General features: G+C 37.7%; 1 protein-coding gene across 4 annotated transcripts in view; it reads right to left on the bottom strand.

The window, feature by feature from the left end:
- Positions 1-932: 932 nt before the first annotated feature.
- The window catches only part of TNS3 (tensin 3), a 187797-nt gene continuing 171987 nt past the window's right edge, over positions 933-16742 (bottom strand). For all 4 annotated transcript variants that reach the window (XM_077785370.1, XM_021526399.3, XM_077785372.1 and 1 more), the window contains 7 exons: positions 16621-16716; positions 12707-12784; positions 10939-11016; positions 6306-6474; positions 5297-5365; positions 5166-5192; positions 933-4173 (listed from right to left, as the gene is read on the bottom strand). In XM_077785370.1, coding sequence (XP_077641496.1) covers positions 4029-4173; positions 5166-5192; positions 5297-5365; positions 6306-6474; positions 10939-11016; positions 12707-12784; positions 16621-16716 — 662 coding nt within the window. In that variant the 3' untranslated portion in view covers positions 933-4028. The remainder of the gene's footprint in view (positions 4174-5165; positions 5193-5296; positions 5366-6305; positions 6475-10938; positions 11017-12706; positions 12785-16620; positions 16717-16742) is intronic.

Genomic DNA, 16742 nt, shown 5'->3' with positions numbered 1-16742 from the left:
GATTCCCAGAGGAGCAGCTTTCTTGTCCACTGGATTCCCAGAAAAAGATCAGGCCTATCTACACCACCACAGGATTTTCAGAGGAAAACTACACCATTCTACAGGATCACTGCTTCAACAGAACCACACCTGCCACTGTAGGAGGACTGCAGACATTCAACTGGACTGCTACCAACACCCTGACCAACAGGGTGTCAGGTCATATTCTGACTCTGTCAGTATTGTTTTGTATTATTGCACTGTTTATTTTATTTTTATTTTCTTCCCTAATAAGGAACTGTTATTCCTGCTCCCATATCTTTACCTGAGAGCCCCTTAATTTCAAAACTATAACAATTTGAAGGGAGGGTGTTTAACGTTTTCCATTTCAGAGGAGGCTCCTGCCTTCCTCAGCAGACACCTGTCTTTTCAAACCAAGACACAGAAAAGGCATAAACATGACCTACCAGAGTTTATCAGCCTCAGAAATAACCCTGATAAAGCATGTATAACCTTCACTGTCTGTCTGATGTACTGATTTTGTACTTGTTTCAGCCAGGGGTTAAACTTCTCAGGCCCCTCTGGAAGGTTTTCTCAGCCCCCTCTGGAAGGTTTTCCAGCATAAGGTCAGTGGAGGGGAAGTTAAATGGTTACAATATGTCAGAGGATGGTATCATATTCTTCCTTCTTACACTGAAATATGCAATGCAAGCAATAGATACTTTTATACCATTATAACCACAAATTAACTAGGAAAATCATATGCTTCAACTGACTTGAACCACTAATACAAGATCATCTGAAGTCCTTGAAAGAAATCTCAAATATTTCTTATAACTAAACTGCAGCATGCAAATTATTATTAATTAATGAAGAAGGTTTTGCTTATTAGCTGATTTCAAATGCCAGACGGTAACTTCATTCAGAACAGACTGCCCTGTGACACTGTGTGGTGGAATTTCACATTCATAATTTTATTATAATCTGAAAGACATGGTATCTGAAGAGCAGAGAAAATGACTATACAAAGCATTTATAGAACATTCATTTGTATAATGAAGACATTTAGAGGCTTCTTTACAGTTTCAAGAAAAAAGTAAAAATTTTCACTAGTAGGAAAAACTAAGAAAGAAACATTAAATATTTAATGACAGTATTGGATACAGTGAAACCATTAATTACAAACGTGGCTTTCAGAATTTTTGTAGTTTAACACTGTATGATTATAATAGTGTATTTACGAACCACATTAGCAGGAGTCTGGCTAAATATTATGTGCCAACTTGCTGCCATTAGTTATGAAATTGTATACATACATCTACCAAAAATCTTTTTAAAAAGTGCTATATAAAGATTAGTCTTGTATTTGCTATGAACATGTAAGTTGCATGAATATTTTTCTACAGACTATATAATGGTACATACTGAACTATCTTGCTTTGTCAATTTTTTAATTAATTAAACAGCAAATGCACATGGCAATATACCATCCAAAGGAATGCAAAATAGAAAATCTCCCTTAGAAACAAGGTAACTTATTTTTTCCCACTTAGCAAGTAGAGCTAAACTCCCAGAAAATACCACCAGGAGTGTCAGCATGCAATCCCTCATGCTTTTGAATTCAAGCACAAGGAATAAAAAATAAGGTTGTGAATGGAAATTACAATACACGGGGAAAAAAAATATTTTATTTTCAGCCCTAAGGCCACCACTTAGTGTCTAAGAAGACACACTAGAATTTATTATCTACATAAGTGAAAAAATATAGTTTAAAAAAATCCTCCTCATTTCAGTTTTTACAACACATCAGATCAAAATCTAATTGAGACTTAAATCTACTTGAGGTATCAGCTGAAGAATTTCTGTGGGCTCCAACAGGGTGATGAGATTAGGCAACTGGAATCTTTGTACACCAAAAGAATCTTAAAAGAAAACTTGTTCTCACATTTTATAAAAGGAGCAAAGCTCCTAGATATACGAACTGCATTTTTTATTTTATTTTTTTTTGGATGGTACATAAACACTGTTTAAGTAGTATACTTTTGTGTCAAAAGAACAGGATTATATGTTACTAATCAGAGGTACTTGCCTTTGTTGCTTCAATAGTAGCTATTAAATGCCACACTTTGGATTGCTTCACCGTTCTACAGATATCCAATGCCTACTGGTCCAAATACAATAAACTTCAAATATTTCTTCTCTCTCTTCCTCACCACTTTCCTCTTAAAAAACATAAAGTTATTTACACAAAATTGTAGTTACACAAATAATTTGTAAACACTTCAGCCATGGTCACTGAGTAAGGTTTAACACGGTCCTAATACTTCAGGAAATACAAGGAGAGCTGTTAAAATAAAAACACATATTTTATACAGGACAAATGTAGTTCAAACTGGTGGATAGAAGGATTAAAATCCACATGTGAATGAAGTGGCTCATCTATCAACATGCGAAATACAGAATGTTATTTTATTCCTCAGGTTATTAACATGATATTGACAGCTACACATGAAAGAAATAGAAGCAATGAATTTTTTCAGCACTTGCCACACTGAACTTGCAATATAACCATCAGTTCTCATACAGGGGTCTAGTACTGCTCTTTTTGAGTGAATGGGAACTACACAGGAGATCTCAGTGGCTTACTCTCCTTGTTCAGGCTTCCACTGTAACCTACTGCATCGATTCTCTATAAAGCTAAATAGCACTTTCTTATGCATTTCAAATATCAATGTGTTAAGAAAGATAAAGAGATATGTACAAGTGTGATGGATGTAGAAATCATGACATAAATGCTCTCAAGAAATGGGATGAAGTAACAAAATAAATTCCATTCACTTTCAGAATAACAAGGAATAACAAATCAAATATAGGAATAACAAATCAAATATAGTTCCTATAGATGAAAAGAAAAAAAGGTAAAATAATCCTCAAAACTCCAGCAAAATAATGGGGTAGAAGAATCCATAAATATAATTACATATTATGTAGGGGAATAAAACAGTATTGCAGAGGCAGAAAATGGGAAGTGTCTTGTCACTGTAAGACAAAAGACAAAATATCCAACTATTGCCTCTACCAAGGCACAAGCTACACACACATTTACGTACACAAAATAGTGCTGAAGGTAAAGCTTAACAGTGGTCTAGTTTAAGAATTACCTCTCTGATATACCAAGATCTGAGATCCACTATAAATAATCTGTCACTGGTAAAAATGCATAAATTATACAATCTTCCTCTTTGCTTTTTCCTAATTTTTATCCGGTAATTACCAAAATGCTTAATCTCCCCTGCTTAGTTATCTGTATTAAAAAAAATACAAAAACCCCCTTAATAATAGAGCAGATTTTCACACCTCTTTTTGTTCTGCCACTTCTGCTCTATTGAAAAAGTTTCAAACTAAACCAGCTCAGCCTTCTTAACACTAAATACAGAGCAATCTTCTTGAATATTCCACACTGCCACTCCTTTCTTACCAGAAAACAACTTGCACAAAACTTCTCTTCACATACATCTTCCCCTTTCTCCATTCAGTTATCATCACTGATCACAAAAACATAGGGAAGAGCAAATTTTCCTCAGATGATCATTCTCCTAAAAGCATGTTTGCAATGCCTATAACTACCATTGATGCAACCATGGCAAGTGCCTTTGCTGAGGTTTTACAAAACACTTCCCGAACAAAAAAGTAGCACAATCTACTAAGTATTTCTGCTCCAATAAACTATGAGAAACAGCATATGAAGATACACTAGAAACCCATCAGGAGAAAAGTTCTTCATTTATGCTTCATGTAAAGGCTATGTGGTTTACTGTGGCACCCAGCTTCTTTTGTTTTGTCCTCTGATATAAAAATAAAGAAATAGTGCTTTGTGAAGCATCTTGAAATAAAAGCCTGAGCTCTCACAAACACAATACACAGATCATTCTCTGCTTTCCTTATTGGGAATGACAATATTCAGACGTTGCTGAATAGCCTTTCTCCCTCTCCGAGTGATTTCCTTCCGTGAAGTCAGCGATGAATTCTGAATCAAGGATGGAAAGGCATCAGATCTTCTTCTGGGATCCAATCATGACCTTTGATACAAAGTTTACAATGGCACTGGCAGGTTGTTCTGGATCATGCTCTGCAAAGAGGTGGCATACGTTGTCTGTGGCACTGCCTTGCTTCCTGGCAATGAACCCAAACACTCTGCAAGGGCAGCAATCAAAGTATGTCAGAGAAATGACAGATAGGCATTGCCTCACTTCATAAAACAGAAAAGATAATGCAGAAACCAAGCACACATAGCAGACTTCTCTGTTCTGATGGACAAGTTTCCATGTGGTGCTAAACACAATAGTCCATATGGACCAGCCAGCTCATGACAGAATCAGGGAAGCAGACTGTCCCCCTCCTTCTACTCTGTCCATATGGCATCCTGTACTGTTTGCTCTCAGAGACATGCTGCTAACCCTGGAGATGTATTTCTGATATATATCTCAGAATATATATATCTCTATATAACAGATATAATCTGATTCAATACTGCTGTTCTCTACCTAGTTTGGGGGGGCATGTGGTGTGGTGTGTCAGGGATTGCCCAAAGAGAGGATTTTGAGGACCACACATCTCAGTGGACAGAATATTGGAAAAAGGATTTAAGCCATCTATTTCTGCTCTTTTCCAGAAACAAGTGCTGAGCCTAAGTTATTTATTTTGATTAAAGGGTGACAACAATGTTTGCCTTCAACAGAAAACAATCTGCAATCCAAAGGTAATAATGTATTTATGCCACACACTAATATTAGTAGGAGTGTTTTCATCTATGTACCAGGAGACAGATTTTTTTTAAAGCTATAAGTCTAAGTGAGAAAAGCTTATGTCAAGTCTTACTGGACAGGTGGAACACAAAACTGAGAGAACAAACATCTCCGATGCCTGAAACCACAGTCAAATCACAGACTCGAAATCTAAATAAACAATGCTAGCTCTGGCTCCAGACTTCCCACCCCCACTCATCACATAATTAGGCCCAAATTTGCAGAGATGTAGATGAAGTAACCAATTACAGAGGGTGGAGAGGCTTTTGTCTCTGAACAGACGCCTTCCCTTCCACATCTCAGACAGAAGTAATTTAGAACACCAAGAAACTGATCACTTTGATATTCCTAAAACATTCAGTTAAAAGAGATGCTACTTACTTTGCAGAAAGGCCATCTTTCAACCACCTTGTCCATTAAGAAAGCAGTAAACATAGAATGGAGAAATAAAAATATTCGTTTTAGTTAGTTTGTAATAATAACATATTAAAAATGCTGCTTGTCATACTTACTTTCTGTCCTGTGGATCCAAAGCACAGAAAATAACAGTGTTGACTGAATAATGTCGCCGAAAAAAGAGTCTGGATAGGAAGAAAGAAAACAAATTTCAGAAACAGTACAGATGCTTACAATTCTAAACAATAATCTGAAAAATAAATTGTATTTAATTTAATACAATATTTTTTGCTATCTTTGAGTGACTTTGAAATCTACCTGAACTGTTTCAACCCAATAAATACATTTGAAAGACTAACATGAAGTTTTTTGAACTAAAGGAAAACTGATTCTCAACCTAAGAGCTAGGAGTATGAAAAACTGGCCATTTAGATACTATTTTAGTGAGACAGACAACCCTGTGGAACTTATGAATAATTTGATCATATTACGTTTCAAAATATTCCTAGGCATTACAATTAAGGTAAAGGTTCTCTGATCTGCTACAAATGATTGCAAACCCCATGGAATTAAGAAATCTGGCACTTTTTTTTTAACCTACAATGAATTCCTGTTGTCCTTCCTTTGTTTTTGCAATTTTTTGAATTTGAAAAGTTTGTGGTAGCCTAATTAGCACTTAGAACAAAGTAAATATAAATTAACCTTTTGTCATAGTTTTTTACAGGCTATCCAAAACCCTGTTTCAGATCCTGGAGATATACATAATTTGCTTAAGTCAGGTCTGTTCAGTGATACTGGCGAAAGACATCATGAAGATAAAATTATTTCACAGAATAGGTTCAATATTAAATGCTAGCAAAGCCATTACTTTCCTAAGAAATAACAAAAAATATCATATCAAAATGACCTTCCAAAGGTAAAATACACCAGGTGGAAATAAAGTCCACAACTTAAAAATGTATTTTCCTGTACTACAGCCATCTTAACACAGTCACCATCATTCCTATAGTCTTGGTATCCTCTGAGATGGAGATTGCAAAATGTCACTAGGAATGCCAAATCAACAGCGGCCAACACCTGACAAGGACAAGGCCAGATATTCCCTTCCCATCTTTATTTGCTTACTTTCTCTGATTATCTGTCAGTGTGATTCCTTGAGCAGAAACCTTGAAATGGACAGTGGTTGAGATAGGAGATGGATCTTGCATCAGCGTCAGGCTGAAGGCTTTCTGTACTGCCTGGTATCCTGTGAGGGACTCCATCTCTACTGAATTCAGGTACCAAACGTTACAAGCTGTAATGAAAGAGGGAAAAGATTTTGAGAGGTCATAGACCTTTTAGTCTCCCTTTGGTTTTAACACTTTTATATCAAAGCCAATGACTATATTTATCTGTTACCCATAGATATCCTGAAATTAAAATATGTACAAGACAACACCAGAGAGTACACATGTAGGTAGTACTGGAGCAAAGGCATTCCTGAAAGAATGGGGATATTTTGCTTTTAAGTTCAAATACATCAGCCAGTAAGAAAATACACATTTGCAGCATATGTTCACATGATCTACAGTTTCAAATTTAAACGATATTCAAAGGAAACCATTCACTTGATTGTCAAGACAAGACTGTTTTCACACCAAAAATAACTGAGGATTATTTCAAAGCTCATTTCTCATTAATTCTCATTAATAGTGTTCTGTACATTTAATGATTTTAGAGCAAGTAAAACAATTTCCATACTGATAAAAATTACTGACATACATTTTTAGGCCTTTTCTTTATTTCAGCATACATTTACTTCTAAAAGTACTATTCCTCTTCCAGAGATATTAGCAGCTTCTGAAATATCTCTATAAAATAGATGTGCACTGGTTTCTAAGGTTACCAAACAGTTACTTTTTTTTACACAGTTTTGTATCAAATTTGCAGTGAACACTACAAAAATATGTATTAATATTATATAGCATTATATAGTAGTACTGTACTACTGTATAATACTACATAGTACAGTGCCATCTAAAGTATGAACTATTAAATGGAAATAACAGAATGATTCACGTTTACTATAGAACTGTGGTACAAAGTCAAATTTACAAACAAATTAAGAACAAGCAAGAATGATTATACACATTCATAGCTAAACACTAGCACCAAGAGATGTGTTTGGTAAAAACACTTGTGTAGGTATCCAGGACAAAATTTACAATTCTGTCAGTTGACACATACAAATTACCATGGTTACATTTCATCTGTTTAGCAGTTTCATTTGGTTTGCCAACATTACTATGAAAGCAAAGATTAAATTAAATCTAACAATTTATCTTTTTATTTAGTTATTCTGTAACCTGTATTAAGATTTCTCCTATGACTATCTACATAAAATTATACAGCTAGACACTGTCACTTTCAAGACAACCAAGTAATCATACAGTTTAAAAGTGCATAAGCCTATGTTTGACTCCAGCATAATGATCAGCTCAGTAACTTCAAGCTCTGGAGTCCATCAGTGGAGGAAGGGATCCTGAGAATTCATTTATTTGATTTGCAAGTCTAAAATTTAAAAAATACATTTTTGCATTGCTGTGAAAATTGCCATAATTTTTGCTTGAATCAATTAAACTCATGCAGAGAAGTCTTAAGATGATGAGTAACAACCTAAAACTGTAATGAACCCTCCAAACCATAAGCTCTCTTCTTCTTGCCTCATTACTACGTATGGTCACTACAGATCTAAAGCACTATCCTGTGGGTCTTTCCCCAGAACAGGAAGTTTCCCTTCTTTTACAGCCACACACATCAGAGTCCCTTCCTCTTCTGTCACATAGTGCATTGCTGTCGACAGACTGTTTTCAGGTTTTGTTTCTAAATAAAATTTCCAAGCATTTTATCTAGATTGCCTGTTGTGTTGTGTCCTGTCGGGATGCTCTGAGCGGTTCCATGCTGGGCGGTGAGGGAAGACAGGTGTGGCCATCTCCCTGCAAGCTCTGCTGTCCCAGTTGTCGGCACAGGGACAGATGGAGGCGACACAGGGCTTGGGGTGTAGCAAGGTGGATTTATTCAGTGAAGATAATGGAGCCCCAAGACCAGCTTGGGAGGGCAAACAAAGGTTTTATACAGGAACTCAGGAGGAGATGTGTAGGAACAATAACCAATGAGGGTAGAGCTGGGGAGCAATCTAAGGCAGGACTGACATATCATAAACATATCAGGGAAATAGGGGGGTGAAATAACATAAAGTAACCAACAAGGTGTTGAGAATAACTAAATGGACAGGGAACACTCTGGTAGAAGAGGAGGGGACTGGAAGGAGTTACAGGGAATGTTCTAGGGAAAGGGGCAGGGAAAGGGACGATTGACAGCTTGGAGAGGAGAAGGAGAGGGAAGAGCTTGGGAAGATTGACAACTGGGGAGGGGAGGAGGTTAGGGAAAAAGGAAATGAACAAACACTGAATAAACATCAATTTAAGGGAAAAAAACACAACAATTGCCCTCAAAGTGATAGTTCAAACAGCAGTTACCTAATACAGGGTATCCTTTGCCTCTGTAGCACAGAAGATAATAAATGAAAACTTTTATGAAAGTGTTGCAAAGTGAAAACATGTCAGCTTAAAAAGGAGAGGAGAGATAATGAGAAACACAGAAAGATTTGTTATTAAAGAACATCATGCATGGCTGGACAAGATATTGAGAACAGTAATGCTGGAGAAACCATGCTCCAAGCTACAACAAAAAGAAGACCTTTTGTTCAATGCAGCTGCAATGTTGCTGCCTTTGTCTTTCACAGGTGACATTTTGGAGCACATCTGTGCCACCAGCAACAGCTTAACAATGCTGCTTTCAGACTGGGAATGTCCTTTGTTCAGAATGCTTAGTTTCTTGACTGTATCAGCGTAAAGAGAATTAAGAACTGTAATTTATTTGAGCAGAAAATTTTGTTGCTGAACAGGAAGATTAAAAAAGCAAGGTATATTTTAAGGAAAAGCCTCTTATCTGTATGGTTTCCAGACTTCAATTGTCAATGTCTAAGAAGCAAAGGATTTCTAGTCAGCTTCAGCACTTAGAACCTGAAAATGCTCATCAGGTTTTTCATGGAGCTATACAAAAATAATCATTTTTTTGCTTGTGGAGAGAGAGAAGTGTGGGTATAGAAGGGCAAGGAGAAAGTGTATGTGCTTTAAAGTTTCTCTGAAAGGATTCAATTTACATGGTTTGGATCTGCACTTCAGTGTTGAATTCCACAACTTGAATGCTTCTGTGACTGGAAAGGGACCCCTGATGTATTAAGGCAAAAAAATAAAAAAAAAAACAAAACAAAAAAAACCCCAAACAAACAACAACCTCTGAGAACCTCTCATAGCTAATTTATCTATTTGGGTTCCAAATTCTTGTTTAAAATCAACAAAATCATCAAAACAGGTTAAAATCAAATGTACTAAGTACCCTAAGTGATCCATGATACAACAGCTCCCATAAAGACTTATCTGACTACCGCCCCAGCTGAAGAAATACTTCTTTCTTTTTCTTTGAAGTTTTGAAGTCAAAGCAAATTATAGCAGAAGCAAGGAGCATCACTCTCTCCAGAGCTGTCTAGTTTGACAACTGCCCCTTCAGAAGTGCTCTAAAAATGCATAAGGGCAATGAGGCAGCATTCTTATCAACACATGCTTTGCCACAACACTCACTTGTGGATCCAGGGGTAGGCTAAACTCAAAAGAAAGTGGCAAATGTAGTGTATTCCTGTGCTCTAATGTCACTAGTTGGGTGGCTTCTGAGGAGAATGCATAGCAACCTGAAAACCAAACACCACTGCAGGACATGGGCAGGATCCCCTGGACATGCCCAATGTACAGCAGAGTAACACCATTGGTTGCATTTCTACCAAGTACAACTTTAAGATTATGCAGGAGTTCTTGGAGCATCATCCAACAAGGTGAGTTAGAATGCCACCACACTTCTTCAGACAGGCTGTTTAATTAGTTCTCTGGATCAGCTGCACACTAACAAAGCAGATAAGAAGCAGAGCACACCTTTATACAGCCCTTGCAAACACCCCAGTATTAGAGCCATACAGATGGTAACAGGGCATAGCATCACATAATTTGAACATACTCTGGTCATGGTTCCTCTTAACACATCAAATAAGCTTGCAGTAACACAATTCAATTTGCCAGAATGGGTGATGCACTATGTGTAAGAATCCATAAAAGCATCCAGTGGAAAAGACACATGACATTTCTTAAGAACATGCAGCACCAAGTGAAGTAAAAAAAAATCTGTTCTTTAATATCTTTTTCAGATTGATGCAACAGTAAGCGTTTTGCAGTGGTATTGTTAACTCCTATGGTGAGAACTTAATCCTAACTGAACACCTTCCTTAGTTGGCTTTTGCAGACCTCACACATAGGTCTTCTTGAACCTCTGCAACCACAGGTTGAGAAGATCCTCTTAAAGTTTATCAGTTATGAAAGCAATGTCCCGCTTAAAAATTGCTATGTTTGAAATAACCTACATATATCTCATATTCTCATGAGACACATGATGGGAAATGAAACACAGGGTTGTAGAATGTAGGACCTGGTTGCAGAAAACATAAGAAACTTGGTACATACCTTCAAAATACCCTTTACACTTTTACCCAGCACAATAAATTTAGCTGCTACTTTTACATATCCTCTAATCCAGTCTAAGCTTCAGCTTCTCCCAGCCTGTAAGATACAAACTTTGGTAACAGAAATAAAAGGGTAAAAGTTTAACAGACCTGCACCCTGTTTGAGAAGCTCCGCAGCTGAGTTTATAGCAGTTTGTGGGGAAGTTTCTGCTACCTCCTCCAAGGGATCTGCAAACAGAAAACATTGTCTTGTAGGGACTTAAATCAACAAACCAAAGTCACAGTCATTTATGAGCTGTTACACTTATCTCATTTCCTGGACAACTCTTGACCAGAAACATAAAACCACCTTTTATCTGCAATTATAATCATCTATGTACATTTTGTGCTGCATCAGATTTTTTTTTGCCTTGAGCACTGAAAGCAGGCTGCTTAACTTTTGTTTCCTGACAATAAAAGACATAACACAGGCATATGCTGTAGGGACTCACATGATTACATATTAAGACAATACTTATAGCTCTATTCTCTCACTACAGCCAAAAATATATTGAATAGTGTGATTTTAATTATATAATTTGATTTGTATAATTTACAGTCATTTATACAGAAAGACTGTGTTACCATGATGAAATCAATTAATTATATTTTGATGCAGAGGATGACAACAAAACTTTCTTCTTAAGTTGAAAAAGAACCATCTGAACCATTAAAATAGCAGTGGAACATTTCCTCCCAATTGACTGTTAAATGTAGTAAGAAAAATGTCCACCAGCATGTTATTTCAGTTATATAAATGCATATAAGATCTCACTGCTGCATTTAGCATGAGGCATGCTGTCTCTGAATATAATCAAATGAGGAAGAGAGCCATAATACAGTTTGTAACACTATTCATATGGTTAGTTACAGTTTTCTGAACATTTTAAATACTCCAGGCATTGTATCATGTCATTAACTACAGAAGATCGTCTGAAAATGCATTATCAAATTTGATTTAAAAAAAAAAGCAAAATAAAATTTCACTTTAGTATGTTTATTCAAGACAAGGCAAATGTTCCAGACCTATGCCTCTGGAAGAACAGAGTAAGTTTTCCATCTTAGGTGAGGGGGGATAAAGAGAACAAGCCAACCTTCACACTGTTTTGCCATATAGATGCATGAGATCTCTTGTCACATCAACCACAGCATATCTTTGTGCTAAAATGGTTTCACTGATGTATTTGCATAAGTCAAATGCTATTTTTGTATATTAACATATGGTCTGTGACAAAAGTTTAAAGGGTTCAAAAAAGTCTTTGAAGTCATAAACCAAAAAAACATTTAATATTTCAATAATGTGTCTAGGGTTAACTTCATGTGGGAGAATGTAAGACAACTGAATTACTGTACAAGCATGAGCATTTTGTTTTTGTCTTAGAGTGGTTTATGAAATCGGTATAAGCAGAATTAGAATCATAATCCCATGAAGCAACATAGGCTTTTTGATCATTTACTTGAACAACATTTGAACCTGTGCAAGTTGCTACACTCTTCCTGCCAGTGTTGCACTCAGGGTACCATCTACTCTTCATCTACTTGTCCTTTTGCTATCTGGACTTGAATGAGTGGTTGAGCCTAACCATACATGGGCATAATGTTATGCCTAAGAAATATATTTGTCTTCCCACGTGGTAAATTACTGCATGGATTTCCATGATGAATATATGTTTATGACTGGAATACCACAGTATCAGTATGCTCATAACCACACTTTGGATAAAGGGTCATCATCAATACTGAAGACAACACCACAGCTTCCTCCTCGGTGAGTTTCTGCTTAGATGTCAACTTGTGACACGTTCACCTGCCTTCAGACACTGACACTTTGAAGCAAAACTTGGCTGGGAATATGTCATCTGTACTTCAACAAGCATACCTCTGTCTGGGATGAGGAGCTTGCAGGGCAATGCCAATGGAGTGATGGAATGCTGATACACCAGAGCTGCCAAACTCCCTGTGGTCAGAAAAGTAACAAGACATGCACAGTTAACTTGGTAGGCAACAAGAATGCTTAAGTTATATTTACTCTCAAGTATTTTACAGAATAAGGGCTCCCTCTGCTTCACTTTAAAAATCTCTTGGGACCTAAGCCAAGATCTTGAACTCATTAATCACAATCATATGTTCCCTTTCCCTGCTATATACACTACTTAGATCCTAACCTAAATGTCTGTACTTCAAATGAAGAAAGCACAAAAATTACAGAATCAGTAACATACACAAGTCAGCAAATTCTTTTCAAGGCTCTTGGCTTCTGCTACATTAAATGTAGTAAATTCTTATGAAGGTGGCAAGACCACAAGAGGTTGCTTATGCTACATGATGAGGTAAGAAAGCTCTACCTCTTAGCCACCTAGTCTTCCTCATGTTCTGTCCACACACACCTCTATTTTGTAATTTTGAAAGTTTTGAAAGAGATAGTCCAGGTAAAACCTCTTCAATGCAGAAGTGATGTACATAGCATTCTCTATTAAATGATTATTCTTTTTTATTCAAAGTCACCCTTGCAATTTGGTCTTGGCTTAACTGAAGTCATTCAATATTAGTTATCTTTGATATTAGCACGTGAGACTATAAGGAGTGAGAAGAAGGCATAATATTCATCAGCCTGTTTGTACAAAACTATATTCTTCAATCCCACTTACTAACATTACAACCATGTGCTGGAGAAAAATCCCAGTTCAACCAAAACCAACCACATCTTTACAATCCATCAAAAATTTCTTTGAAACAGAATGATAACCCAATTTTACAAGGGTCTTACAGAAATGCAAAGACTGTTCGATACTATTAGCCCTTCACAATCTTACCCATAAACACGTGTAATAGTGCCTGTTAACCTACTTTGTGAACCAGTTTTGAGCCTACATCTTGGGTTACAATGTGGGGTGTAACCAAGCTATGTATTCTACTCCCATCTGTTGCAGAATTTCTGAGAGAGAGAAGGCATGATTTATGTCTGGAATGAGATTTGAGCTACTCCAGCCTAGGCCTCAGGTATGGGCCTTGTGAGGCCTTGAAAGCCTATGACAGTAAAAGAGTTTGTGGCCCAGTTAGAAATTATATTAAGGTGTGGACATGAAGCACTGGGTTTTCTGGGTGTAAATTAGTATAGGTTTATAGTGTGGAATTTAGTTCACCTTAAGACAAAGACAAACAATGTTACCTTGCCATTGAGAGTGCCTTAGTAAACTGTAAACTATATTGAAGTGTATATAAACTGCCATCTTCTAACTAATAAACGGAGAATGTTTGATTGACCACATTGGCCTGATCTGCATTTGTTCTGTCCAGTTTTCCTGTCTTACGCCCATCTATATAATTCTTGATTAAGTGTTAACAATGGGTCATTTTTAACAGCTGCCCAGTGTACACTCAACCCTTCAGACTGCAAGCTGGGTATTAGATAAGGGAGAAGAGGCAAACCCTGCAAGGTACAATGGTCTTCACAATTAACTCAGGCTGTGGTAACTACACCCATCCTGAGGAGGTCATCTCTGCTCAGGGGCTATCATGAGGCCATCCCAGACTCAATGACCCCAGCAAGAATGGATGACTGCAATGAGTCAAAGAGTATTGCATCATTCCATTGTGAAACTCCCCATCCCAAGGGAGGTACCACCTGAACCTGACTGTTTATCATCTCGAGTTTTGGGGACTTAAGGCACCACCACCATTGCTCAACAGACCCAGAGGAAGACCAGACCTTTCACAGGACCATGGCTTTCAAAAAGACTGCAATCATCACTTCAACAGGACTGCAACCAGTATTTAATCAGCTTACAACCAGCACCCTGACCAACAGGGTGTGAGATTGTACTCTGACTTAGTAAATTTAAGCCAGCTTTTCTGTATCACTGTATTTACTGTAATATTTTTTATTAAATTTTAACTCTGACCTGCTCTCAAGGTATTTGTGTGGGGTTCATCTCTCACTGTGGTTTATTTTCAAACCAGCACAGGCTGTGCAAACTGAAAGACTAGGAGATGTTCAAACTAAATCACTAGTAGGGCTACATAGGTGCCTAAACAAGATTGAGGTAGGAATGGCCTAAAAGTTCTCATTTAAGGTAAGTCTCATAGCAAATACTGATAAAATTCAATCCACCTTTATTTTAAATACTACTTTAATTTCACATCTGTTAATTTTATAGTAGATGACCCTTTCACAGGTATATTTGGTGTACGTGAAAAGGCCTGTAACAAGGGCTGGGAGGGCTGCAGGATGACCTCTCGGTAAAGTTCAGGGGGGCTTTTCATGCCAAACACAGCCCATTCCAGCAGATCCACTGCAGGGCACCTATGGAAAAAAAGGCTGGGTGAGATACAGCAGAGAGACTGCCATGGACAGAGGAGGAGGAGAAGGAGATGCTCTGGGTATCCAAGTTGCCATCCCCCACCCTGTAGCCTCTGGAAGACCTCAAACTGGAACAGATGGGACATTTTCTGTGGTTAACAGAGAGCACATGCTCAAACAGTTTTTTTTTTCCCTGCAGGATGGCAGCCTACAAGGAAAGCCCACATCCCAGGAAGGAAAAACTGGGAGAGGGATGAAGCAGCAGAGGAACTGTTCAGTAATGACCATATGCACTCAAACCCACTGCAGTGGGCATGAGGAGTCTTTGAGGAAGCAGTGAAATTGAGCTTGGAAAAGGGGAAGGAAAAGCGTTATTTAATACTTGCCTTTTTTCCTCACGTTAAGGAAACTTCCCTGTCTGACCATCCAGGAGCCATTCTTGCAGTCACTCTCACATCACCTGAGCGGGTGCTCAAAGCCTCTTCACAGCTACACACTCCACACTTATATACACACTGTATATACACAGATGTTTCCTCAGAAGCTCAACCCCAGGTTTCCCTTAGCAGTCTCAGGCTCAAACAATTTAATTTTGGTGCAACAACTTAATAACAAATTAACAGCTCAAACTGGGTGCCTCAGAGGAGAGATACTCTTACAAATCAAAAGACAGGAAAGTCTAGGGGTTGGCTGCTGCTGCTGCACCTCTTGACTGTCTGGTCACCTGGCCACACAGGTCCTGGAGCCCTTTGTTATGCAAAGAGTCAGCAGGTCATGGCCTCCTTCTTGCCTGGGACAACCATAGACCAATCTGCAGTTTGCACTTCCAGCTTGCAAATCCAGCTATCTTCACTAAATTTATCCCTCAACATCTGACTGCCTGAATATTGATTTTAATTGGAAAAACATTAAAATAATTTTTTCCAATTGAGTTTCTTTTGCCCTGTAACTGGTTAGCATCCCTATTTTCATCTCAACTCATAAACTCTCACATCTGTTTTCCTCTCCTACCCCAAATGAGGGGAAAGCAAATGAGTCAACAGCTAGGTAGGTCTTCGGCTGTTTGCCGTGACAGGTATTGTACTTCCATCATATTATATTGAATACTGTACTGACATAGCATAATGTACTTTGTGATTATCTCACTCTGGTGTCATTTTTAGCCACCTAATATGTGGCATAAATAAAAACTGGACAAAAGGTCCTGAATCCATTAGGATGATAGCAGAGATTTAGGTCAGCTTTCTGCAGAAACATTGTAGTGATAGACAAGCTTGACTGTTTGAAGCCTGGTCATGTGCATCTATGCTAGAGTGCCCTGCACATCTGCTTACGGTAAATGTGTAAAAGGCTCTCAAAACCTTGGAATGGGCTCCTACAGAAGTCATCAGGAACTCAAACAAAGTAGTCTCTCATATGTATTCCATCCAAGTCAGCACTGGCAAATGCCTACTGTTTCCATCTTCTCAGTCTCTGTGATGCACAGTACTTACCAAAATATGGTTCATTTGGGCATCCTTTCAAGCGTACCCCCTTCTGAGTACATTCAATCAGAAAATGCCTTACAAGTTCATTTGACAAATCTCCAACTGTGTTGAAAAAGAAAGTTCATGAA

This window comes from Lonchura striata, chromosome 1, assembly GCF_046129695.1.
Source record: "Lonchura striata isolate bLonStr1 chromosome 1, bLonStr1.mat, whole genome shotgun sequence".
Lineage (NCBI taxonomy): Eukaryota > Metazoa > Chordata > Aves > Passeriformes > Estrildidae > Lonchura > Lonchura striata.
This window is presented reverse-complemented; position numbering and strand designations above follow the sequence as displayed.